At 43.1% G+C, this 27,569-nt stretch overlaps 1 protein-coding gene and 1 long non-coding RNA gene across 3 annotated transcripts in view; one reads left to right on the forward strand and one right to left on the reverse strand.

Moving 5' to 3' along the window:
• The window catches only part of DENND11 (DENN domain containing 11), a 54,377-nt gene that overhangs the window by 10,111 nt on the left and 16,697 nt on the right, over window positions 1–27,569 (forward strand). For both annotated transcript variants that reach the window (XM_031665077.1, XM_031665076.1), the window contains exons 2-6: window positions 4,654–4,753; window positions 5,688–5,846; window positions 18,354–18,507; window positions 26,326–26,464; window positions 27,427–27,558. In XM_031665077.1, the coding sequence (XP_031520937.1) occupies window positions 4,654–4,753; window positions 5,688–5,846; window positions 18,354–18,507; window positions 26,326–26,464; window positions 27,427–27,558 (684 nt within the window). The remainder of the gene's footprint in view (window positions 1–4,653; window positions 4,754–5,687; window positions 5,847–18,353; window positions 18,508–26,325; window positions 26,465–27,426; window positions 27,559–27,569) is intronic.
• LOC116274458 lies at window positions 9,983–11,545 on the reverse strand. Its single transcript, XR_004183103.1, has 2 exons — window positions 10,651–11,545; window positions 9,983–10,549 (listed from the first exon to the last, which is right to left on the reverse strand). It is a non-coding gene; the product is annotated as an uncharacterized LOC116274458 (long non-coding RNA).

Raw genomic sequence — 27,569 nt, forward strand, 5'->3', positions numbered from 1 at the left:
CATCAGTTTTTTTAAACACATGCATGCCCTTAATAAATCTGTTAATATATATATAATATATAAATCTGTTAATATATAATAAATATAAGAAGGGAAGAGTGGATATTGAAGGACAGCTTGCATACCTGATATACCTATATTTCTTTTTTTAAAAAAATACCTTCTATAAAATGAGTATCTTAAGAGACTCCTTTAAAAAATCTTAAGATACTCCTTTAAAAAAGATAATTTGGGGAAACATTAAGCACTGTATTGATCTCATGGAGATTCACGACGCAGAGTGGCATATTAAAGGCTCTGAGAAGTTCTGCAATAGAGGAATGTGTCTAGCTTTGTTTAAGCTAAGATAACTTGACCAAAAAAACAGACATTTCACAAAATTTTGTTTTCTTTTTTGCAGAAGCCCTATTAACATAAGCTTGGGAAATACTACTTTGGGAATCATTGAGAGTGTCTTAGTTTGCAGTTATGCAAACATTCTTAAAGCAATTCTATTCCTAGGGATGTAGTAGAAATGTGCATATTGTGATGGTCAAAGTTCAATCAAAGAAACAGAAAAACTAGGAGATACATAAAGGAGTTTGTTGCAGGGATTTGGTTTTATGCAACTGTGGGAGCTGTTAGACAATCTATATAAGGCTGTTATTTGTGTCTGCTGTTGGAATTTGAAGTCTACTGGGCAGACAGTTATGAAGGAAGAGAGTAAACCTGTGAAGAAGAGGAGAAGCAGGAGGAAGAGGAAGAATAAGAAGCTGAAACTCATGAAGATAGATGGGAACTTGGATCAGGCTGTTACTGTATCCAGCTTTGGTAATGTGGGTGTCTCCTAAGGAGAAGCTGTTGCCCTTTATTATGGAACTAAACACACACCTGGCTTAGGAGTCGGAGAAGCTGAAGGAAGATCAAGGGATGGTGGCTGCAGCATCATCAGGGCTGGCTGCTGCCCCTCACCACTGTGGTAAGCCTGCAGAGAAGCAGCTATGCAGTGGACCTTCTGCACCGACCTTACAGATGCAAACATAACGTGGCTATTGATTCACTTCCAAATCTCAGCTGGAAGCATGCAAAGAAGGGAAATTCTGAGGAGGATAGTTCAGCCTAACCAGGCCAATGCATTACAATGCCACTTTACACTATTACAGCAGATGGCAAATACAGGATTGTTTACAGCAGTGCCCATTGCTGTAACTTCACATTGGAAGTAACCTGAATGTACATCACCAGTTAAGCAGGTAAACTGCTACATGCATATGATAGAAGCACTAAATGAATACACTATTGCTACACACATCAGCATGGATGACATAAAAGACATAAAAGAATATAAACTATAATTATATTTGTAGAAACTCAGAAGAGGCTAAGCTAATTCATGAGAGAGGGTTAATGACTTGGAGGCTCTATGAGGGAGGGTTCTGATGTACAAATCATGTTCTTTCAGCTTCTTAATCTGGGTGCTACTTACACAAATATGTTTACTTCAGGAAAATCCATTGAGTTGTACTTTGTGCACTTTTCTTTTTTTAAAATTTTAAGTTCCCGGATAAATGTGCAGATGTGCAGGTTTGTTACATAGGTAAACGTGTGCCATGGTGGTTTGCTCCACCTCTCAACCCATCACCTAGGTATTAAGCCCTTCATGCGTTAGCTATTTATTCTGATGCTTTTTCTTCCCCTTCCCCACTGACAGGCCCTGGTATGTGTTGTTCCCCTCCCTGTGTCCATGTGTTGTTCTCACTGTTCAGCTCCCACTTATGAGTGAGAACATGGAGTGTTTGGGTTTCTGTTCCCATGTTAGTTTGCTGAGGATAATGGCTTCCAGCTCCATCCATGTCCCTGCAAAGGACGTGATCTCGTTCCGTTTTATGGCTGCATAGTATTCTGTGGTGTGTAGCCACGTTTTCTTCCTCCAGTCTACCGTCGATGGCTGCATAGTATTCTGTGGTGTGTAACCACGTTTTCTTTATCCAGTCTACCATCGATGGCTGCATAGTATTCTGTGGTGTGTACCACGTTTTCTTTATCCAGTCTACCATGGGTAGCTGCATGGTATTCTGTGGTGTGTACCACATTTTCTTCGTCCAGTCTGCCGTCGGTGGCTGCATGGTATTCTGTGGTGTGTACCGCGTTTTCTTCATCCAGTCTACTGTCAGTGGCTGCATGGTATTCTGTGGTGTGTACCGCATTTTCTTCATCCAGTCTACTGTCAGTGGCTGCATGGTATTCTGTGGTGTGTACCACATTTTCTTCATCCAGTCTACCATCGGTGGGCATTTGGGTTGGTTGCTTGCCTTTGCTATTGTGAATAGTGCTGCAATGCACATCTTGGCACTTTTCTATACTTATGCTATACTTCAATATAACATTTGGGTAAATAAAGTTTTAAGACACTAAGTAGTCATGAGCAGACTGGGTTGGAGGAAAGAAGCTAAGTTTGAGCTAGCTGAACCCAGTAATTTGTGGCGTGTGGGTAAACAAGGCAGTGAGTATTAGAAGAAGCAGGTTGGTTGAGTATGAGGAGGACAGAGCCTATCAAGGTTCATTGTAGCTCTGTCCCAGACTGTCCCTTTCATCTGCTGAGCATATACTGCCACTGTGAAGGGTGAGGAGCATGTACACAGAGGCCCAAGCAGGGGCTGTTATCGCTGCCATGCATCAGCAGAATCACCCTGTGGCAGGGCAGGGAAAATGGTGATTCTGTGGACCTAGGGTAGCCCCTGGCACCTTTTAAAGCTCGCTAGCTGTCCTGATACATGCCACAGGGAAAAAATCCACTGGACTGTGGAGGTAATAGAATGGATGGTAGGGGAAAATATAAGAAAGCGTGGGGGAACTTGGTGCTTAAAAAGCTCATCTTATGCCCAAGGTCACCCCTCTTTCTTTCTGAGTACTTTTTCTTATCTTTGACCCTGACAAACATAACATTGTTCAAAGCTTTGTGTTTTATGAACTCTTAATTCCTTTTTCATGCTTTTCACTTTAGTGAATTGACTAAATGATCGGAATCATTCCTCTTTTGAAAATAAACTATTTGAACGTGCCTTGGGCTGCTGAGTGTGGGATTCGGCAGTGCTGTATGATAACTACCATGTCCTGAGACTAGATTGTATATTCCCTGATGCCCTGAACAATTATCTGAAAGTGTTGTTTGACTGGGATTATTGATGGTTTTTCTAATGCCTAGCAAATTAGGATTTGGAGTGTTAATAAGAAGTTTGTTCTGAAATGAAATCTCACAAGTAGCTTAGTGTTTTGCTTTAAACCCTTTTGAATATGCATGAAAACAAAAGGAGTATTCTATAGCATTCTCTCAAGACTCCAGATAACACTGCTATTGTGTAGTTCCCTGATTCCCACAGCCTGAGGCATGCTTGTACTTTTAAAATCCTACCTTGGCCTAGGGTGGTGGCTCACGCCTGTAATCCCAACACTTTGGGAGGCTGAGGCAGGTGATTCACCTGAGGCCAGGAGTTGGAGACCAGCCTAGGCAACATGGTGAAACCCCATCTCTACTAAAAATACAAAAATTAGCTGGGCGTGGTGGCGGGCGCCTGTAGTCCCAGCTACTGGGGAGGCTGAGGCGGGAGAATGGCGTGAACCCAGAGACGGAGCTTGCGGTGAGCCAAGATCGTGCCACTGCACTCCAGCCTGGGTGACAGAGCGAGACTCTGTCTCAAAAAAAAAAAAAAAAAAAAAAAAAAAGCTGGGTGTGGTGGTACACACCTGTAGTCTCAGCTACTCGGGAGGCTGAGGCAGGAGAATCGCCTTGAGCTTGGGAGGTGGAGCTTGTAGTGACCCGAGATTGTGCCACTGCACTCCAGCCTGGGCAACAAAGTGAGACTCCGTCTCAAAAAAAAAAAAAAAAAATCGCACCTTATCCTCTGTCATAACATTGATCCCCCTGCACTATAACTGCTAATCTCCTCTAGATCTCCTCATTTCTCTCAGGAATCTAATCTCACTGAGGTCAGGGATTTTGTATCTCCAGCATCTGGCTCAGGAGAAACCAAATAATTAATGATGAGTGAATGAGTCTCAGAATTGTGGAAGCAAATATCATTGGCCCTTGAAGAAGGACCTCACTTAGGAGAGAGAGGGGGAGGGAAACAGAGTTACATTGGTCAAAGAGGTAGGAAAAGCACTAAAATAGTATTCTATCATGGAAATCTAGGAAAAAGAGGAGAAATGTTTGAGGAATTAGCAAATCCTATCTAGAGGTGAATGAGAATGAGAATTTAAAAAATGTTTTGGGATTTTTCCCAGTCATTAGTGGCTATAGATAGAATCAAGATCTCAAGGGATTAAGGAGAGAACACGAGATAAGGAAATGAGGGCGTAAGGTTAAAAAAACATGCAGAGAAGTGAGGCCACAAAAGGCAGATTTGGAAGTGGTTGAGCAGAATGACAGAATCAAAGGCAGCATCCTTCTGAGGGAGGAGAACAGTGTTTGAGGGCAGAGATGGGAGGTTCCTTCAGTGTCCATCTCCGGGTCCTCTGGTGTCACCCCTGCCGGTGATGGAGGAGCTGAGCTCTGAGCATCTCGCTGGTCTGTGTCAGGCTGAGTCAGCAGTCGGTTTATTGAGAAGCCATGTGTGCTAAGCCCTGTACTAACCCATTTTCTTTGAATGATGTTGCATCTTCCTTTTCCTACAGGGAACATGGTAGAATGGTGCTTACCTCAAGATATTGACCTCGAAGGTGTTGAGTTCAAGTCTATGGCCAGTGGGTCCCATAAAATCCAATCTGATTTCATGTAAGTACTTCTGAACTGGAGTCTTCTTCGTACCATTCCCCCCATCTCCACACGTTCCCCAAAGCAGAAGAGCTCTTATTAGGAGGTCTTCATGTGCTGTGTGTAAATGCCTTGAAAATACATGGATAGTTTTGTGTTTACATCATTTTTCTAGCGAGATGTCTAGCTTTCATCAGGTTCTCAATGGGCTTCATGATCTACAAATCTTAAGAATCCCTACCTGTAGAGGTTCTCTCAGTGTCTCAGAAATTACATGGGCCTCACCTGAGGTTTGGTTTTAATGAAAGTGCACAGTTTCAGCCCCGTGTGAGTTAACTGAGGACATCTATGTGTTCAACCTTGAAATTCCAGCTTTAAGTCAGGCCATTTTTTAGTCCTGTGTAGTGGCGCATTCAGAGAGTTTTGTGAGAAGGAACAATGGAAAGACCTTAAGGGTAATGAAGTGGCTTTAATCTCCTCATGGGGCTGAATTCATGACTGATACAAGTGTGAGAAAGAGGAGAAAATAAAACGGCAGCTCAATGAAAAACATCAGAGCCTCAGGAAGTGAGGGAAGAATCAACGCGGTTTATGATACGAAAGAGAGTCTTAGTTCCAGAGGAGCCTAAGGAGGAATGTTGGTTCTGCTTCTCCCATGCAAGTCATTAGTTGTGGTGCAGGAGAGAAGAGATGTGTCCCATGATCGCGGGCAGCTGAGCAGCAGACTTGCCAGGGACCAACTCCCAGCTCCAGCCAGGTGACCCTTGGCAAGTTCTATAATCTCTTCAAGCCTTGCTCGTCTCGTCGGTGAGGTCAAGTGGCTTGGCCTACTTGTTTCTTTGAGGCTGAGCTTCGTCATTGACAGCCCTGGACACAGTTCATTTGTTTTGTTTAGGACTGCATCTCAAAATTCCTCTCTGATCTTGAGCCATGCTATGTATTTGGTCTCTTCTAGCTATTTCCGAAAGGGGCCCTTCTTCGGCCTGGCCTGCTTTGCCAACATGCCAGTGGAGAGCGAGCTGGAACGTGGCGCGCGGATGAAGTCTGTGGGCATCCTCTCTCCCTCCTACACGCTGCTTTACCGCTACATGCACTTCTTGGAGAACCAGGTTCGGTACGTGGCTTCCGTACATGTGCAGGGAGGCAGCAGGATCCACCAGCTGGTGCATATGGCACGAGCCCTCGGAGACAGCACTTGCGTGCCAGAGCAGCAGATGTCTTTCCAAGAACATCCATGGTGATGTTTCACGCCTCGGGTAGTGTCCTTTCATTTCAGCCAACGTCCTGCATGATGAGTCTTCACTCTATAATGAAAGCCGGGGTATATTCTGCCTTCAGTTTGGATTTAATACTGCCATCACTTTTTTAAATTAAGTCATTTGTTGACAGGTACATGATCTTTGTTTATTCAAAGCCACAATAGTTACCTCCTCGCCCCAAGTTGGCAAAGAAATCCTAAACTTTTTAAAAGCCTACTCTTTTTATTATTGGGATTCTTACTATGATTGGGATAATAGGAAGAGAACTTAAAAAAAATTTTTTTTTTGATAGAGACAGGCTCTTACTATATTGCCCAGGCTGGTCTTGAACTCCTGGAGTCAAGTGATCCTCCTGCCTCAGCCCGCCAAAGAGCTTGGCGTGAGCCAAGTTGCCTGGGATAGGAAGAGAATTTTTAACAGCAAAAAAATTTTTAACATTTTTTTCATCATGCAAGTAACCTAATTACATTTCAGATTTCAGATTTTGAGGGGAAAATTTATCCCCAATCCCTGAAGCACTGACAAAATGTTACCACTTCTTTTCTGTGTATGTGTGTACATTTAAAATACATATTTGAGTATATATAATATATACTTTTATAGTCTATACTTTTAAAATTTATCACTTTAAACATTTTTATGTAACATAATTGTGATCTTCAGCTTTGAAAGTGTGAACTTTGTTGTTTGTGGAAAAAACATGTTTATTATTTAAAAATTTATATGAAAGTACAAAGGATTTTTAAAAATCCTCTCAAATAGTAACACTCACAGATATCCATTGACAATATTCCATGAATGTGATTGTAGAATACAAATATCTTTACAAAAATAGGATTAATATTTTATAGATTTAATTTTCTCAAATAACAGGCTGTGTTAATGACATATATTAAACATAATTTTACTTATAACTTCAAGTAAATATTTTTTCACAGTAAGATACACTATTCATTGAAATAGTCCTCCAAAATTAAGAAAAACGATTATGAAAAATGTGACAATATGTGACAAAATGTAACAATTGTTTACTGAGAAACAATATATAAACATTAAAATTGATCAGGAATGGTGGCTTACGCCTGTAATCCCAGCACTTTAGGAGGCCAAGGAGGATCAATTTAGGAGGATGAGTTGAAGCCAGGAATTCAAGACCAGCCTGGGCAAGAAAGCAAGATTCCAACTCTACAGAAACAAAAAAATTAGCCAGGCATGGTGGTGTGCACCTGTAGTCCTAGCTACTTAGGAGGCTGAGGTGAGACGATGGCTTGAGCCCAGCAGTTCTGAGCTATGATTGTGCCATTGCACTCCAGCCTGAGTAACAGAGCAAGACCCTGTCTAAAACATAAAAGTAAATAAAAAACTAAAAAAATTCTTGAATGGTTGAATTTTACCATCAAACACGTTTCTTTCTTTGAAAGGATCTTGCATGATCAATACCGTTGGCCTGTTCCCTTTATCCTCAGCTGGTTGTACAGTTCTTGAATGCTTTCTTCTTCCCCTCAGGATGCTATAGATACTGTTCTACTGTTATCTGAAATTAGTCCTTTTGGAGAAGTTTCTCCATCCAGATACCTATAGAGTTTATCTTTGTCTGTGCTGTTTCTGAAATTGCCAAATGTTTTGTTTTGTTGTTTGTTTTTGTTTTTGTTTTTTGAGACGGAGTCTTGCTCTGTCACCTGGGCTGGAGTGCAGTGGTGTGATCTTGGCTCACTGCAACCTCTGCCTCCTGGGTTCAAGCGATTCTCCTGCCTCAGCCCCCTGAGTAGCTGGGATTACAGGGGTCCGCCACCATGCCTGGCTAATTTTTTTTTTTTTTTTAAGTAGAGACGGGATTTCATCATGTTGATCAGGCTGATCTCGAACTCCTGACCTCGTGATCCGCCCACCTCGGCCTCCCAAAGCTCTGGGATTACAGGTGTGAGCCACTGCGCCCGGCCTGAACTTGCCAAATGTTTATTAGTTCATATCAGAATGTTCTGGGATAGTTTGTCCCCTTTGCTCAATAGATAGGTCTTTTGTTTTTAACTTTAGGAACTTTTTCTTCTGTAACAAAATATTTAACTTTTGCGTTCTGGTTTTTCCTTCTCCAGGAATGCCTGTCATGCATATATTTGCTCCCCATTGTCTTCCATGTTTGTCATTTCGATGATTATTTTAATAGCTCTTTATTGCTGGAGCTGTCCCATACATTTATTGGTTATTCTCTGTGGCTGAACATGCGGCATGTTTCTATTAACTGTTTATTTTTTTTAGCTGCTCCTCTACCTTTTGGAGCTGTGGAAAATACATTTGCACATATATCTTTTTCTGTATTCAAAATATTTCCTCAGTTTTTTCTTTTTTGTCTCAGAAGTAATATTATGAAGTTTTAAAAAAGACCATTTTATTGGGATTTTGACACTTTTAAAACAATATCATTCCTTTTAAAAAGCTAATTGTCCAAGTAAGCAACACAGTCTCATGGTTCAAAATCCAAAAATTTTAAGGTGTTATTATATTAGTTAGGGTCCTGGCTAAAAGCAAGAACAGAGGTCCAAAATTACTATGGCCCGATTAAGATAAAAGATTATTGCTCATGTCATAGCATAGAGGTAAGCAGGTGGTCAAGTTAGGTAGCCTGCTCTGTTCCATACAATTGTTCAGGGACCCATATTCATCTCTTGTTCTACCATATCCTAAGAATGGTTTTGTATTGCAAGGTGCTTTTTCCCAAATGTTGAAAGCTGCTCACTGCTATTATGTTTGCATTTCAGCTCATAGGGAAGAGGGAAAGACTAGAATTTACATATCTCACTTCTCATATTCCATTGTCAAGTTCTCAATCACAGAGACACACCCAACAGCAAAGCAGACTGGGAAGCATCACTACTAGGTGGGTGACCCTGTGACCAGTTAGAACTCTGGGGCATTGGTTACAGACAGGAAGAAGGGAAGGCTTGACTTTGAGAAGTCAACAGCTTCTGCCTCAGTTTGCCCCTCTGGCCACTCAGGTATCCATGTGTACTCTTCTTCCCACTTGTAAAGGCCATTCCTCCCACCCCAAAGGAGACGTCATAGAGTCTCATTCAGTTCATGCTCCCAGTCTAAAATCTAGGATTTCTCTGTGGTGTGCAGTAGTTCTTTACATTAGGCCAGGGCATGGTTCTTCTTACCCTGAAAACTTATGAAAGAATAGACAAGTCCCTCTACTCCCTACCTCCCAAATGCAATAAAGGAGGTGAAGTAGGAACCACCATACAAACTCCTGTTTGGAAAAGGGAAGAATGAGAAATATGGATGGTCACTAGTTCATAACAACAGTGAAATTCTGCTGAGCAGGAATTGCAGAGTCAGTATGCTGTTGGTTCAACTTTGGTTCTGTTGTGTAGAACCCCCTGTCCATTTTCCTCCATGGTACTTGGCTTTGTCTTCTAGAAGATTCTTTCTTCATTTTCCTCCATAACCACATCTGCAGTGGGCATTGGAGAACCTGCCCTTCTTGAGGCTGTACAGCTTTAGAACACCTTTCCTGCTGGTATAGATTTTGGGGTCAAGAAGTCATAGGCTTTTATAAGCCAAGCATGTGACAATACATGTCCCTCAAAAACTAAATTGACTTCTGGTTTGCTTCCAGTCAGTTCCAGGTAACTATCCATGGCCAAAGATCTTCTTTGGGTCATGGATTTTAATTAGCAGACTGAATTATAGTTACTGGCCTCTCTTTTTGGCCGATCCCTTTCTCCCTCATTTTCATAATGACTTCCTTGAGGTGATTCCCTAAATCTGATCTTTGTAAATAAGCTGACTCCCTTGTGTGCCCAAGAATACTAAACTGCAGACGTTCATAGATGCCCTGAGAGAGACTCCTGTCTCCTGCTTTTGGGGTACAGTAGCATTGACTTTTCCAGCCCTATGGGGTCCCAAATTGTTGAAATCTCAATGGATTTATATTGCCAAATTTAAAACACATGACCCTTAGTAGGCTGTATTTTATTCCGTTTTTCCTTGCAAACCAGCCAGTTCTTCCCTGTTTTTATCTTACTCTTGTAATAGCTCACTAAAAGCATATAAGGGGCAGTCAGCACACACCTGCATTCTATTTCCAACTGCTTCCCCTTAAAGCTACAAATTCAGAGGTCACAGGGTCTCAGGTTATTGAAGTTTTAGCAGATGTTTTGCTACAAGTGTAACAAGGGTTGCCAGCTTTCTAGTCTACAGTATCTATTTTCTCACCACCCTCCCCTTCCAGCAACAAAGCCAGTGTCTCAATATGGGTTTTGATACTGTAGTAACTCATTTCCAGGTATCGTTTTTGGCTTTTAGAGTATAGGCTACCTTGCTATAATGAAGAAGAGACCCCCAATACTGTAACACAGTAAGATAGAATTATAGCTTTTCCAGCATGGCAGTCGTAGTAGTTCATTGTGGGTAGGTGGTTCTGTTCCACTGGTCATTCTTGGACCCGAGTCATTCAGTCTTACATTATGTCATTTTCTAGAGTGTTGTCTTATCCACATGGTAGAAGCTGTCTCCCCATTACATTGTCGTTTTCCAGCCTGTAGGAAGAGGGAAAGACCTTGGCTCCAAGGAATGTGAGCAGAGGTGGTATGTTCAACTTCCGGGATCTGGAACTTCCGGGATATGGAACTTGCGGGATCTGGAAGTTGAACACACCACCTCTGCTCACATTCCATTGACCAGTTCTTGGTTACTAGGCACACATAAGTAGCAAGGGAATCTGGGAAATGTGGCCTTTAGCTGGGCATCCATGTGTCCATCTAAAATTTGGAAGGTTCTGTTACTAAAAGAAGAAGAGTGTGGCAGACTACCACTCACATAAAGTGAAAAATCTTCACCCAGTTCCCATATCCGTCCAAATCTCGGTAATCATAATTCATTTCTCATGTATTATCTCAAAGTGTGTGTGTGTATATATACAAATACAAACGTATATTCATACTGTCTCCCTTTTCTTGCAAAAGACAGCATGTTATTCGTGTTGTTTTGCACCTAGCCTTTTTCATTCAACAGTATGAAAGATCTCATCAGTACGTTGAGAGTTTCTTCCTTGTTTTCAGCTGTGTCATATGCCTTGTATAGAATAATAGCATATATCAAGTTCATTATTGATAGATATTTGGTTGTTTCCAGTCCATTTCCTGCTACAAATGATGCTGCATTGAATATCATGCATTTCACACGGGAGGGGTATATTTTTATATTAAATTTTCAGAAATGAAATTGATGGCTTAAAGGATATATGTGTGTGTCATCTTAATAGATCCTGTCAAATTGCTTCCCATAGAGGTTGTGCCATTTGCATGCCCAGTAGTAATGCAAGAGAATGTCTGTTTCATCAGAACATTGCCAACACAAAAATGAAAGTTTGGGAGTTTGGACATTCTAACCTGATGGATAAAATAACTGTACATCAGTATAGTTTTAATTTTTATTTTTCTTTTAAGTGAGGTTGAGCACCTTTATGTATGTTTGAGTCATGTGTATTTCTTTTTCTGTGAACCATTTCTAGCCTTTGCTACATTTTGTTGTTTAGCTTTTCTTATTTTTTTTTTTTTTTGAGATGGAGTTTGGCTCTTATTGCCCAGGCTGGAGTGCAATGGTGTGATCTCAGCTCACCACAACATCTGCCTCCCGGGTTCAAGCGATTGTCCTGCCTCGGCCTCCCGAGTAGCTGGGATTGCAGGCGTGTGCCACCACGCCTGGCAAATTCTGTATTTTTAGTAGAGATAGGGTTTCTCCATGTTGGTCAGGGTGGTCTCTTAACTCCCAGCCTCATGTGATCTACCCACCTCGGCCTCCCAAAGTGCTGGGATTACAGGCATGAACCACCGCACCTGGCCTTTTCTTATTAATTTCTAGGAGTTCGTACGATAGGGAAATTTTTTCTTTGTTATATAAATTGAAAACTTATATAACACTTTGTCCTTTGTCTTTTAACATTACCTTCTTGTCATATAGGTGTTTTTCTTTGAATTCATTCATCTTTTTATGGCTTCTAGATTTTGAGTCATAGCTAGAAAAGTTTTACAGCTTGGTGATTAAAGAGGGCTATAGGTAACAGAAGAGACTTATATGACAGAGTATGAGGAAAAGAAGGAAGCACAGGTAGATAAGCTCAGGTCTAGGTTAGGATAATACTTTTTTTTTTTTTTTTTTTAACTGTTAAACATGAGATATTTTTATTTCCCTTCCACATTTTTGGAAACAGTATCATAAGACAGATCCACTGCCGACAGTTTCTCCATTCGAATGAAAGCAGCGTTAGGGCCAGATACTATTTTTGTGTTTGCAACCCCAGGGACTAAAGCAAGGCGTGACACAGAGTAGGTGATGAGTAAATGTTTGTTGAATAAATGAATGAGTTTTACTCTTTTAGTATGGCAGGCAGAATAAAAGCCCTCTCCAGGGATGTCCACATCCTAGTGCCCAGAGCATCTGAATATCTTTTTTTTTTTTGGATACTCTTTTTTTTTTTTAATTTATTTATTATTATTATTATACTTTAAGTTCTAGGGTACATGTGCATAACGTGCAGGTTTGCTGCATATGTATACTTGTGCCATGTTGGTGTGCTGCACCCATCAACTCGACAAAGGGCTAATATCCAGAACCTACAAAGAACTCAAACAAATTTACAAGAAAAAAACAACCCCATCAAAAAGTGGGCAAAGGATATGAACAGACATTTCTCAAAAGAAGACATTCATACAGCCAAAAGACACATGAAAAAATGCTCATCATCACTGGCCATCAGAGAAATGCAAATCAAAACCACAATGAGATACCATCTCACACCAGTTAGAATGGCAATCATTAAAAAGGTGCTGGAGAGGATGTGGAGAAATAGGAACACTTTTACACTGTTGGTGGGATTGTAAACTAGTTCAACCATTATGGAAAACAGTATGGCGATTCCTCAAGGATCTAGAACTAGATGTACCATATGACCTAGCCATCCCATTACTGGGTATATACCCAAAGGATTATAAATCATGCTGCTATAAAGACACATGCACACGTATGTTTATTGCGGCACTATTCACAATAGCAAAGACTTGGAATCAACCCAAATGTCCATCAGTGACAGACTGGATTAAGAAAATGTGGCACATATACACCATGGAATACTATGCAGCCATAAAAAAGGATGAGTTTGTGTCCTTTGTAGGGACATGGATGCAGCTGGAAACCATCATTCTCAGCAAACTATCACAAGAACAGAAAACCAAACACCGCATGTTCTTACTCATAGGTGGGAGCTGAACAATGAGATCACTTGGACTCGGGAAGGGGAACATCACACACCGGGGCCTATCATGGGGACGGGGGAGGGGAGAGGGATTGCACTGGGAGTTATACCTGATGTAAATGACGAATTGAAGGATAATACTTGAATACAGCAGCAGCTTTTACATGAATTCACTAGTCTTCATTTCTGCAGCACTTAATCTGTGTTTTGTATTTCTTCTGACTTCCAGTGTTCCAAACCTATTTACTTGTATTTCATCTACAATTTTTGCCCTCAGTATCTCTAAAGAGTCTTCTTAACGATTATTTCTTATGAATCAGAAGATATTGGAGAACTATTTCATAATTTTAAAAATTAAATTAGAAAAGGCAAGAGGGACTGTTATTGAAGAAACGGACCCATGACTCATAACCACATTTTACCTTGCTCAGATCTCGATTCAAACCAACTGTGAAATAGCGTTTGGGGGACAGTGGCTATATTTTGAATGTGGACTGGATATTTATATTAAGGCATTATTATTAGGTGAGATAATGGCATGGCGATTATGTGTTAGTTATTTAAACAGATTTTATCAGTTAGAGATGCCTTACAAAGCATTTATCAACGAAATGTTATGAGGTGGGATTTTCTTTAAGACATTCTAGGAAAAAAGTGGTGATGGTAAGGTATAGGGTATAGATATAACCATATGGATCAAATATTATTGAAGCTAGATGATAAATACATCCGGAGGTGGAGGTTGCAGTGAGCTGAGATCGCGCCACTGCACTCCAGCCTGGGCAACAGAGCGAGACTCCGTCTCCAAAAGGGAAAGAAAAAAAAAAAAGGATTATTGAGGTCATTTAGTATGTAAATTTTGTAACTTGGTATATTAACCTTTCCGGTGTATCATGAATTATAGTCCTCAATATTATTGTGGTTTCACAGCATTTCAATATATAAATACATCACAATTTATTTAACTGTTTCACTGTTATTGGGGTTTTAGGGTGTTCCTTATTTTTTTCACCACCGTGCACATCAGCATCCTTATGAGTAAATGACTGTTCACATCTAGAAATAGTTCTTCAGGCCACAATCCAAGAAGGGGAATCATTGAATCAGAGGATATATACGATGTACAATTTAATACAAGCTGTAAGTTACGCTTCAGAAGGTGGTGCCATTGTACCCCTGCACCAGCAGTAATAAATGGGGGTGCTTATTTTTCTGCATTTGCAAAGCCAGGAACTAGGAGGCGATTTGTTCAGACAGATATATACATATATATATACACACACACACACATATACACACACACATATACACACATATGTAAATACACACACACACACACACATATATATATATATTTTTTTTTTTTTTTTTTTGAGACAGTCTTGCTCTGTCACCCAGGCTGGATGCAATGGTGTGATCTTGGTTCACTGCAATCTTCACCTCCTGGGTTCAAGCAATTCTTGTGCCTCAACTCCCTAGTAGCTGGGATTTTTAGTAGAGACAGGTTTCACCATGTTGGCCAGGCTGGTCTGGAACTTCCGGCCCCAAGTGATCCGCCCACCTCACCCTCCCAAAGTGCTGGGATTATAGGCATGAACCACCACGCCCGGCCTGTTCAGACCAATAATTAACACACCAGAGTGATGAAGTGTAATTGTTGCACGAGGCATCTCTGATTCTGATTGTGGATGAATTATTGCCCGTGTGGTAGGGACAGGCAGGGTCAGTTGCATTGGGCATCTGCATGGCCACATATGGCTGTGTTTTATCAGTGAAGGAGCTGTGGGCTTAAGGAGAATCCCAGTGTCTCTGGCCCAGCAGCCTATGGCTTCAGATTAATAATATATATTGAGCCAGTTGTTCTCTAGTTTTTACAGTGTCACGGCTCTTGGATGGTTTCCATAGGTGGTTTGGCATACATTTCAGTGTGGTGGTTTCTCAATTTCTGCATTCTTGTAGGTAAGTTCACCAGGAAGGGCTCCTTTGACATCATCTTTGAAGACTAAATTATCCAGCATTCTGAGCCTTGTTTCAGTATTTTTCGGTCTGTCTTAATATTGTGGTTTGACAATCTTGTTTGCTGCAAAATCTGTAGTGTGTTTAAATTTTGAGGCTTTCATACAACAGTTGCTTAACATTCATCCAGGAACTGCCAATTTTTGTTTTTGTCTATGTTCAGATTCCATATTATTGCCTTGCTCTGTCCCATCAGTCAGTAATATCTGAGGCAGTCAAAGGACAGAATCTTCATATTAGTTCTTTGTCTAAAGGACTCTAACTTTTGTACCGAACTTTTCTTTAGAATCGTGATTCAAGTATACAGTTTAATGTAGTCAAACAGAAAAGGCAATTGAGCAGCAAATCAGCAAACAATAAACATAGAAAATGAAAAAATATGCTGGGCGCGGTGGCTCACGCCTGTAATCCCAGCACTTTGGGAGGCCGAGGCGGGCGGATCACAAGGTCAGGAGATCGAGATCACAGTGAAACCCCGTCTCTACTAAAAATACAAAAAATTAGCCGGGCGCGGTGGTGGGCGCCTGTAGTCCCAGCTACTCGGGAGGCTGAGCCAGGAGAATGGCGTGAACCCGGGAGGTGGAGCTTGCAGTGAGCCGAGATGGCGCCACTGCACTCCAGCCTGGGCCACAGAACTAGACTCTGTCTCAAAAAAAAAAAAAAGAAAATGAAAAAATATTACCTTGACACAGCCCCCTTTAACACAGAAAATACAGTAGTATTAAAAATATAATGAAATGATTCTCAGTATTTTTAGGGAAATTTGATCCTAATGAAACACCTTTGAATGAAAAAATATAAATTACCCCTGACACAGCCCCCTTTAACACAGAAAATATAGTATTAAAATATAATAAAATATTCTCAGTGTTCTTTTTAGGGAAATTCCATCCTAATAAAAACACCTTTGAACATAATTGCCTTTGTGTGATTTTTCTGTGAATCAAACTTTGATCAGTTTGACCAACTTCCCTAAAAAGTGTCTGAAATTGCCATCTTCTCAGAATAGTCAGACACAGCTTAGAACCATGGGTTTCCTGTCTAGCTCATGAACATTTGTAAAAGTGAACTAAATGATTATAAGCACCCTCCTCCCAACTAGTTATTTGTTACAGGAGGACTGCCTCCTTGTCAAAACTTAAAATGTATAGGAGCCCTGAAATTGGAGCTATCATCCATCTTACATTAGTAATCATTATATGAATATAGTGATGATTTTTTTTTCCTTTTTAAAATATAAATTTGTCTGAAGGTCTGTTGTCATCACTTTGACATAAGAGCTGTCAGTCAGTCTGGAGTGGAGATGGTTGGAGAATGGAAGGCTATAGTTGGTTGATGAAATCTTGGCTCTAAACAGTTTGTGTCATAGTTTGGGGTAAGCCACTGTGGCAGTTTGCAGAGGCAGTGTGGCAGCGGGGAATGCCTATTTTTAATCACTGCTGTTCCAGGGCCAACCATAATTAGGGATGTTTCCCTTGCTCAGTGAAGCCGTATTTTGCTTTTTGTTCATTGATTGATGGAAATTGTAGGACACTGAGAAAATAACGATGGGCTAAGAGGGTTTTGGTGCCTTTTATTCCTCCCTCAATTAGGGCTTTTCCGGGCCTGCATAACAAAGTGCCAAAAACTGGGTGGCTTACAACAGCAGAAACATAGTGTCTCACAGTTCTAGAGGCTGGAAGTCCAAAGTCAAGGTCTCAGCAGTGTGAGTTCCCTTTGGGGCTATGAGGGAGAATCCGTTCCAGGCCTCTCCCCTAGCTGCTGGTGGACGCTGGCAATCTTTGGGGTTCCTTGGCTTGTAGATGCATCATCCCAGTCTCTTGTCTTCATGTTCACCTGCTGTTTGCTGTATGTGTGTGTCTCTGTGTCCAAAAGTCCCCTTTCTATAAGGACAGCATTCATACTGGACCAGGGCCGGCTCCAGTGACTTCATTTTAACTCGATTACCTATGTAAAGATGCTATCCAAATAAGTTCCCATTCTGAGTGAGGTGCTGGGGCCCCATCTTTTTTGTGGGGACAAAATTCAACCTATAACACCCCCATGAAACATAGTGACAAACTGAGCTCCACTGGGGGGCAGGATTCTCCACTGTCCAAATGGCCCAGGGTGCTGCCTTCTGGGTTCTGGGGTCTGGGGTCTGGGGTCAGCCAGCAGGGCCAGCCACAGCCAGGCTCTGCGACCCGAGCCAGTGGGGCGGGCAGAGAAGAGATTCTGATGCTTTTTATTTCTTTGTTATTATACTTAATGCAGAAATTATGAGCCCTGGTGATATCCAATAATAATTGTTTTCCCTTATTTGAGACATTGGAGGTAAGCTTCTCCGTATTCTTCCATAACCACAAAGCAAGCAGGCAAGCGTGAGTTCTCTAAACAAAGAGCGGCTTTAAGCAGGGAATTTTAGGCTTCCAAGCTGGCCCTTCTCACAGGAAGCGGCCATTCTCTGGGAAGTGGCACCCAGTCTGCGGCGTACCTTGCTCAAGAACAATAGACATTAGTCATAGTCTGTTAATTCTGTCTGTTTCCCATGAGAAAAAGAATGTGTTCCATGGTGCTGTCAGGGAGTTTCAGGCCCATGTTTGAACTTTTCCTAAGGATCTTCTGTAGCATCAAAGGAGGTGACCTAAGCAGCCTCCAAATGGGGATCTTCGGAGTATGTCAGGGCCTTTGCCCCTGAGTGTTACAGCCCTGGAGGTGGGTGGGGGGTAGGAGTGGTAGCAGAGCTGTGACCAGGGCTGTTCTCACTGTGTGTGTGTGTGTGTGTGTGTGTGTGTATGCATGCATGTGTGTGTGTGTGTGTGTATGCATGCATGTGTGTGTGTGTGTGTATGCATGCATGTGTGTGTGTGTGTCTGTGTGTGTGTGTGTGTGTATGCATGCATGTGTGTGTGTGTGTGTCTGTGTGTGTGTGTGTGCATGCATGTGTGTGTGTGTGTGTGCATGCATGTGTGTGTGTGTGTTCGTGTGTGTGTGTGTGTTCGTGTGTGTGTGTGTGCGTGTGTGTATGCATGCGTGTGTGTGTGTGTGTGTGTATGCATGCGTGTGTGTGTGTGTGTGTGTGTGTGCATGCATGCATGTGTGTGTTTTTCTGCAGGCACCAGCTGGAGACGCCAGGACATTACTCTCATCTGGCCGCCTTCTATGAGGACAAAAAGGGGGTGCTCCATGCTGGTCCCGGCAGAGGCAGCAGCCTGCCCCCTGTCTACTGGCTGCCTTCCATCCACCGATACATGTACCCTGAGATGAAGGTGAGGTTAGCCCTGCTTTTCTTACGCGATACTGGATCTGTATCTGGGAATAGTAGCTGTTGATTAATTTTTAATGAATAAAAAATTTATGTCTTTGGATCATACAAAATATCTACTTTTGATAGAGTAAAGTTGCAACATAAGCATTTGGTTTGTTTAAAACATAAAGCAAGTTATCTTAAACAATATGCTTTCTAGACACTTCTGTAATCATAGTATAAAGGCGTGATAGGGGCCAGTCGTGAAAAGATAGATTTAATTCTGTTGATTGCTTCTGATATTTTAACACCAGACATTTGAACTAAAGATGAAGAGTTCGATGAATAAGTATGACATTTCTTAGTGAATATGCTTTTGATGTTACTTCATTTTCTATTTGTTTCTGAAGTACTTTGGCTTTGGTACTAGAATACGCCTGTTTATGGTTAGCAAAACACCCAGCGAAGCGTTAGGTGTTGGAAGGGTGCAAATATGACTAAGAACATGAATCTCCTCTTTCTCTTTCTTCTCTGTCCCCTGTGGTTGGCCACAGGAGGTTTCCATGGAAACCTAGGGCTCCCCTGGTAGAGAAATTATGCCAAGAGTCCAAGGGAGAACTCTGGGAAAGATGTCTTAGGAGAGGATGCGGTCCCTGAGTATTTGGCTAGGTGGAGAGTGAGGACTGCTGATTCCAGAACCAGGAAAGGTGTGAGCAGCAGTGAGAACCATGGTCTGTCACTCTCTTAGCACCTTCTGGGAGTTACGCATTGTGCCAGCTATTTATCTATACCTGTGGCAGCATTCTCTACAATAAAAGTAAATGTTTTTTTAATCCTTGTTTTCCAGCGAAAGCAACCGGAGCTTATAAAGGGCTAGTGACTGCTTTAGGTCTTACAGCTAATAGGAGTTAGAGCCAAGGTTTAAACAGAGGTCTAGAGCCACAGCCAGTGCATGTGTCCTGCCTCACTTTATTGTCTTTGCAGAGATGTGGACACGGAAAAATGCAAGACAAGTTCATGGGACATGAGCAAACTAGTTTGGCTGGGATTAAGTCAGCCGGCATGAGGGAAATGATTGGAGAACTAGGTTCTGAAATTAGATTGTAGAGAGCCTTAAATAGTAGACCTTGGAACTTGGATCCTAATAAGTACCAGTTAGGGACTTACCGGGAAAAGAGACCATGCTAGGTATTTCAAACTAATTTAATACAGGAAATCAGTAATATAGGAGTTGGAAGGCTGAAGGAGTAGAAAAGGAATAGGTAACCAATATATTAGTAATCATAGACAATAGCCTGACTAACGCCCTATATTAGTCATCTATTGCTGTGGAACAAATTATCCCCAAATTAATGTTTTAAAACAGTACATATTTATTATTTCACAGCTTCTGTAAGTCAGGAATCCCAGCATGGCTTAACCAGATTCTCTATGTCATGATCTCTCATGAGATGGTATCAGCCAGGGTTAGGGGATCATCTGAAAGTTTGACTGGGGAGGTGTCCACCTCTAAGATCATGTGGGTGTTGGCAGGATTGAATTTCTTGAGGACTGTTTTGAACTGAAGGCCTCAGTACCTTGCTAGCTGTTAGTTGGGGGCTCCCCTCAGTTCTTAGCCGTGTGGGTCTCTCCACTATGCGAGGTTGCTTTATCTAAGCCAGTAAGAGAGTGTACTAGCAGGATGGAAGTCAGAACCCTTTGTAACCTAATCATGGAAGTGACAGCCCTGCAATGTCACCATATTTTCTTAGAAGCAAATTAAGAGGACGGAGGGGATCGCATAAGGCTGTAAATACCAAGAGGTGGGTATCACTGGGGACTATCTTAGAGGCTGCCTTCTACCCTCCCCTAGGGCTGGGGTAACAAAGCAAGAGAAGCAGAATGATCAAAACCATGGGAGCCTGCAGGAGGGGTCCCTACACAGCCAGTACTCAGATCACTGAGGGAGGCACTGCGCATCTCTGCTGGGACCTCTCAGGAGGTGTGGCTGCACCTGTGCTGTGCATGCTGAGGAAAGCTGGAGACTGGAGTCGTGGGTGTCTTCTGCTGCTGGAGAAATACTAGCTGGAGCAAGAAGCTGAAGAGATTTCCTTCTGCCTTTCAATCCACAATCCTTGCTCTCCATTGAAGAACTCTAACAGGAAGCCAATTGGCGTGTGAGTTTAGGAATTGTCCTTTACAGGTTTCCCAAGCCCATGGTATAGGCTGAGAGACAATCATTAAGAAATGGTCAGAGGGCCATTGGAGGTACTCTGGGCTCGCACTGACCTGAGTCCTGTTCTCTTTCTGTCTGCTCATAACTGAGACCCATTTTTTCCTTCAGAGTCAAATTTCTGTTGGAATTATCTCCAAATCTACAGGGAGGTGACCTGCATGTGACCTAAATGTACTCATATTCCTCCCCATAAGAGTCCAGAGATGAGGGACTAGGGGAGAAAAAAGAAAACTGCCCATGCTTTTGAGGACAGCTCATTAACATAACTGTTAGACCCTAGGAGATGCAGGGAAGAGGATACTGTCATGGTTGCAGATACAAATGTGGAGTGTCATCTTTTTACAAAACAGTATGTCAGCACATCAAAATAAAAAACATGGCCAGGCATGGTGGCTCACACCTGTAATCCCAGCACTTACGGAGGCCAAGGCGGGCGGCTCACTTGAGGTCAAGAGTTCGAGACCAGCTTGGCCAACATGGTGAAATCCTGTCTCTACTGAAAATACAAAAATTAGCCAGGCTTGGTGGTGGGCACCTGTAATCCCACATACTCGGGAGGCTGAGGCAGGAGAATTGTTTGAACCTGGGAGGCAGAAGTTGCCGTGAGCCAACATCGCACCACTGCACTCCAGCCTGGACGCCAGAGTGAGACTTCTCTAAATAAATAAACAAATAAATAAATAAAACATATGTGGCTTTTGTTTCAGCAACTTTACTCCTCAGGATCTATCTACCAGAATGATGTATGTGTAACAATATTTAATTCAACGTTGTTCACAGTGGTAGAAAACTAGAAGGCCTATGTATTGAAAGCCGTGGTGAATAGTGAATTAGAGCATAAGAAGATGACATGGAAGGACCACCAGATCTCATTTGTGTGAGAATAGCAAGGTGCAGAAAACTCATCATCCCTTGGTATCCGCAGGGCCTTGGTTCTGGGCGACCTGCCTCAGATACCCAAATCTGCAGATGCTGAAGTCCCCATATAGTAGGGTGTAGTCTGTGCGTGTAACTTACGCACATCCTCCCATATACAGATACTCCTCAACTTACCGTGGGTTTACACCCCCCTAAGCCCATTGTAAGTTGAAAACATTGTAAGTCAAAAGTGCATTTAATGCTGGCAACGCAGCCGACAGTCCCTGACTTACGATGGGTCCACTTAATGTATGATTTTTCGACTTTATGATGGTGTGGAAGCAATGCGCATTCAGTAGAAACCATAATCCCATCAAAGTCTTAAGGAACTTCTTGACTTACCATGGGGCTACCTCCTAATAAACCCATCATACAGTTGAAAACTTGGTAAGTTGAATCATGGTAAATCACGGACCTTCTGTGCTTTAATTTTTTTTTTTTTTTGAGGCGGAGTCTTCACTCTGTCGCCCAGGCTGGAGTGCAGTGGCACCATCTCGGCTCACTGCAAGCTCCGCCTCCCGGGTTCACGCCATTCTCCTGCCTCAGCCTCCCGAGTAGCTGGGACTACAGGTGCCCGCCACCACGCCCGGCTAATTTTTTGTATTTTAGTAGAGACGGGGTTTCACCGTGTTAGCCAGGATCTCTAGATTACTTATAATACTTCATACAATGGAAATGCTATGCACATAGTTGTTATACTGTGTTGTTTTTTACATACATTTATTATTGTTATTCTTTATTTTTCCAAATATTTTTTATCTGCACACAGTTGGCTAAATCTAAGGATATGGTATCGGGATACAGAGGGCCGGCCGACTGTACATGTGATATGATTACACTGTTGTTAAACAGTCACAGTCTCTGTCTAGATAGACACATACACACACCCAGACATAAACATGGAAAGTATTGATGGGTATATACAAGCTTAAGATATGTATTCCCTGGGATGAGGTAAAGTATGGGATGGGGTAGGGCAAGGCTTACAAGTATAAAAAAGGCAGGACCAGGAAAAAACAAATGACGACACTTAAAAATAGCATGTATGTCCCAGCACTTTGGGAGGCCGAGGCGGGCGGATCACGAGGTCAGGAGATCGAGACCATCCTGGCTAACACAGTGAAACCCCGTCTCTACTAAAAAAGACAAAAAAATTACCCGGGCGTGGTGGTGGGTGCCTGTAGTCCCAGCTACTCGGGAGGCTGAGGCAGGAGAATGGCATGAACCCAGGAGGCAGAGCTTGCAGTGAGCCGAGATCGTGCCACTGCATCCCAGCCTGGGCGACAGAGCGAGACTCCCTCTCAAAAAAAAAAAATAGCATGTATGATATAATACTTGTCATGGATGGAAAATAATGTAATATATCTTTCAGTTTTTATTGAAATATAACATTTAATAGGTATAAGTTCAAAAATAGTATATATGATTTATTTGTCATGTATGGAAAATAACGTATATATATCATTAAGCTTTTTGTTGAAATATAAAACTTTAAAGAAGTAAGTTCAAAAATCATATGTATATAATTCAATGAATTTTTACAACATGAACACACGTATAAAGAAAAACTTTGGGCACAGCGGCTCATGCCTGTAATCCCAGCACTTTGGGAGGCCAAGGTGGGTGGATCATGAGATCAGGAATTCGAAACCAGCCTAGCCAACATGGTGAAACCCCATCTCTACTAAAAATGCAAAAATTAGCTAGGCATGGTGGCGCACGCCTGTAATTCCAGCTACTTGGGAGGATGAGGCAGGATAATTGCTTGAACCCGGGAGGCGGAGGTTGCAGTGAGCCGAGATAGCGCCACTGCACTCCAGCCTGGGCCACAGGGCAAGACTCCCTCTCAAAAAAAAAAAAAAAAAAAAACTTTAAAGAAGTAGACTTTTAATGTAGGAGTCAGATATAGGACTGTTTCAGAGGGAAAGAAAATAAACTGGAAAGGAAGCAGAGGGAAGAGGAAGACCTCTCTGAGAGATCCAGATGTGGCTGCTAAATGCTCCCCTTAGGAAAATGGGGGAGTGGGAGAGGGATATAGGGGAGGAGGGTTGGGCCCCAGGAGTGGAGGGCTTCCCTAGTGGCAGGCATGGGTCTTATCAGAGCCTGCTATGAGCTGACAGAGGTTAGGGAGTAAAAAGAAATTGGAGTGAAAAGAGGATGGAGTATGGACTTGAAAGGTTGGAGGGAAAACATGAAGGTACACACTGGAGACATCAAGGAAAGAGAGATCTCTGTAAAAGCCACAGAGAAACAAGGCTGGAAAAAGGGAAAGAGATGTCAATGAAAGCAGGAGAAATTTCTGTTGCATGTGCAGTGAGCCTGGTAAAGTGAGGAGGGGTGAGAAGTCTCTAGAGCTGACTCTTTTAGAAGAGAAGAGGTGGTCCTATGGGCAGTGCTTCCTGGCATGGGCTGGGCACAGGACCTGAACTACTTGCAGGTCCCAAGAAGGGCCATGTTCCCTCTTACCTGCACGCCTTTGTATGTGAACACCTTCCCTCAGATTCATCTGTTTTTTTAGTTTGTTTTGTTTGTTTTGAGACGGAGTCTTGTATTGTCGCCCAGGCTGGAGTGCAGTGGCACGATCTCAACTGACTGCAACCTCTGCCTCCCAGGTTCTAGCAATTCTTCTGCCTCAGCCTCCCAAGTAGCTGGGATTACAGGCACACGACACCACACCCAGCTAATTTTTTGTATTTTTAGTAGAGATGGGGTTTCACCATGTTGACCAGGCTGGTCTTGAACTCCTGACCTTGTGATCTGCCCACCTCGGCCTCCCAAAGTGCTGGGATTACAGGCGTGAGCCACCGCGCCCGGCCTTAGATTCATCTTTATGTCAAAACTTCAACATCACTTCCCCCAGGAAGTCTTTTCTGTCTGTCCTAGAGTGGGATGAGGCACCTCTGGTTTGCTCCACCAACCCCCATTCTTCTCCCATCACGGCTCCCATCAGGCTGTATTTTAAATGCTTGTTTACCTGTTTCTCCCACTAACCTATAAAATATACGCTGGGCGAGCCCTGCCTGGCCTCCATGTGGTGGAAGAACAAGTTGGACGCTTGAAGATAACCGGTGGGAAAGCTGGGAGGAACCGGGGCATGCTTTGGCGCCCTTTCCTATCTGATTGCTGTTAAGACTTTGATGAGAGATAGTGATTGGAGGGATGCAACCAGCCTTGGTCACTTGGTGCTTCTCCTCCTCATGATTTGGGATGTGGTGGCAGAGGAGTAGGCATGGGTGGCAAATGGCATGCTCAGCGCAAGGTTGCCTTTATCCTGGCATGGGGTAGGGAAATGGTATCAGTGCAGGAGTGATGCCTTGGAAAGGGATATCCTCTCTGGGTACTGCACATGCAGCTTCAGAGGGCCCAGGACAGCCCTGACCTGGACAGGCAGAGTGCAGAGGCTGCCCTGAGGCTCGGGTGTAGGTGCCCCCGAAGGCTGGTAGTTGTTAAACCCTAGCAGGCAGCCTGGGAGTCGGTGCCTCTCTCAGAAGTGCTCTTGCCTGCCTCCCTAATGGGTGATGAGCTCTTACTTCTGGCACTTTGGCATGGAAGTGACCTTTCACAAAGCTTACGGGGTTTGTGAGGCCTGGGGTTTGAAGCCTTTCTGTTCTAAAACTAGCCTTGGCTGTTTTTATGTGCTATTTCATGTTTTGTCTCAGGCAGTCCTTATAGCCCTACAAGGTAAGTGATGATTCCGTAGTTCACAGTAAAGGATAGTGAACTGAAAACATTAGCTAACTTTCTCCAGATCTCCCTGTTAGTAAATGGCAGGGCCAGGATTGGAATTCAGCTCTTCCTGGGATCACAGCTTATGCTCTTAACCCCTATGATACTCCTTGGCTCAGGGTTCCCAGAAGGCAATTCAGGGGTTGCCAGTTAGTGTCAGAAGGAAGAGTGGGGCCAGTCGTGGTGGCTCATGTCTGTAATCTCAGCACTTTGGGAGGCCAAGGTGGGTGAATCACTTGAGGTCAGGAGTTCAAAGCCAGCTTGGCCAATGTGGTGAAACCCTGTTTGTACTAAAAATACAAAAATTAGCTGGGCTTGGCGGTGCATGCCTGTAATCCCAGCTACTTGGGAGGCTGAGGTAGGAAAATCGAACCCAGGAGGGTGGAGGTTGCAGTGAGCCAAGATCACGCCACAGCACTTCAACCTGGGTGACACAGTGAGTGAGACTCCATCTCAAAAAAAGAAGGAAGGGTGGTCAGAGGTGAAGTGTAGCAGGGATTATGCCAGGGGCTCCTTCCTACCTGTGACTTCTGCAGACACCTCACTTTGCACAGTAGTAGTCCTGTAGATTTGGGATCTGACTGGGGACTGTTTGCTCATTGTGTTATTACTTACAGTGCTTAGTAATGTTTTCCAGTTGAGTTTTCTTATTGAAGCAGAATGTGTCTTCAGAGATGCTTTTATTCTGATTTTTTAAAATTTAAATTTAGCTTTGTTTTCTTTGCATTGTTCTCCTGAGTAAAAGAATGACCTCTAAACTCAAACATCAGTGTATCAGGGAGCTGTTGTATTATAGAAATCCAGTTTAAAGGTAAGACTTTTAAAGTGAAAAACATCATTTTGTGTGGAAATAAGCATCCTTTAATGTATCTGTTTGGATGGACTTCAGAATTTCGGAGGTGAGGATTAGATACCTTTAGCTCTATTTCTAACAAGCTGTTCCTCACTCTTTCTCCTCCCTATTCCCCTCAATTTTTTCAGATCACACACCCAGCTGGCTGCATGTCTCAGTTTATAAAGTTCTTTGGAGAACAGATCCTCATCCTCTGGAAATTTGCCTTACTTCGAAAGCGCATTTTGATATTTTCTCCCCCACCTGTGGGCGTGGTGTGCTATAGAGGTAACCAGAAGCCAGAGTCAGGGGTGCTGCTTAAATCCCTGGAGCAGAAACTGCTTGAGTCTTTCTGTCACTGATCAAGTCTGGAAGAGTTTGGGCCACATCAAGGGGATGGGGTTTTAAGCCCAGGAGTGACCTGATTGGCTGTGAACGCTGGTGACAATGTAGAAGATGGGTTGGATGACACATCAGTGGCGTGGCCAAAGATTAGGGTCTGGATTAAAGCAGAGAAGATGCATTCTAGATGTATTTTAGAGAAACTGGACAAAACTTGTCAGATTGGATTGTAAAGGTTCTGATGTGTGTGAGGCTGCAACGGAAGAGTCTAGGATAACAAGGGTGGTGGGGCCACCAGATGGGGGACTGAGGAGCAGCCGGGGGCTGGCTTGAAAAGGTTAGTGTGGGATGTGATGAGGGTGTGCTGCCTTGAGACCTTCACAGCAGGGGGGTCCGCCCACCCTGCATAGCTGGGTCGGGACCTGTGGGCGTTTGAGCTGGAGATAAAGATTTGAGGGAGATAGATTATTTCTGCACTCATATCTGAGATGGACAGCATTACCTGGGGAAAGTACAAGTGTGGAGGGGTGTTCCAGACACAGGAGGTGGACCAGAAAGGTGGAAGGACAGAAAGGACTGGGGAGGGACAGGCAGAAGGGGGAACCAGAAGACACAAGGGTTATAGAGGCCGGAGTTCTGACAAGGTCAAATTCTAAGCAAGACCAGCTAGAGAGAGACTGAGAAATGTTGATTGGGTTTGGGAAGCATGTTGCTGACATCACCTTGAGGGATCAGTCTCTCCTGTGGGACCTAAAGAGGCTTGCTACCTCCAGTCCCCTCAGAATGCCAGGACCACCTGGCTCCTGAGGCACCAGATAGCCTAGAGCAGAGGTGGTGAGCTGCAGGCTCCAAGGGAGGAAGGGGGTGGAGGGGCAGACCCTCCCCGCTCACCTCCTCTGTCCCCACAGTGTACTGCTGCTGCTGCTTGGCCAACGTTTCACTGCCTGGCATCGGGGGCACCATTCCTGAGTCCAAGCCTTTCTTCTACGTGAACGTGGCCGACATCGAGAGCCTGGAGGTAGAGGTGTCCTATGTGGCCTGTGAGTACGGG

The sequence above is a fragment of the Papio anubis genome, chromosome 4 (genome assembly GCF_008728515.1).
Source record: "Papio anubis isolate 15944 chromosome 4, Panubis1.0, whole genome shotgun sequence".
In the NCBI taxonomy this organism is placed as follows: Eukaryota; Metazoa; Chordata; class Mammalia; order Primates; family Cercopithecidae; genus Papio; species Papio anubis.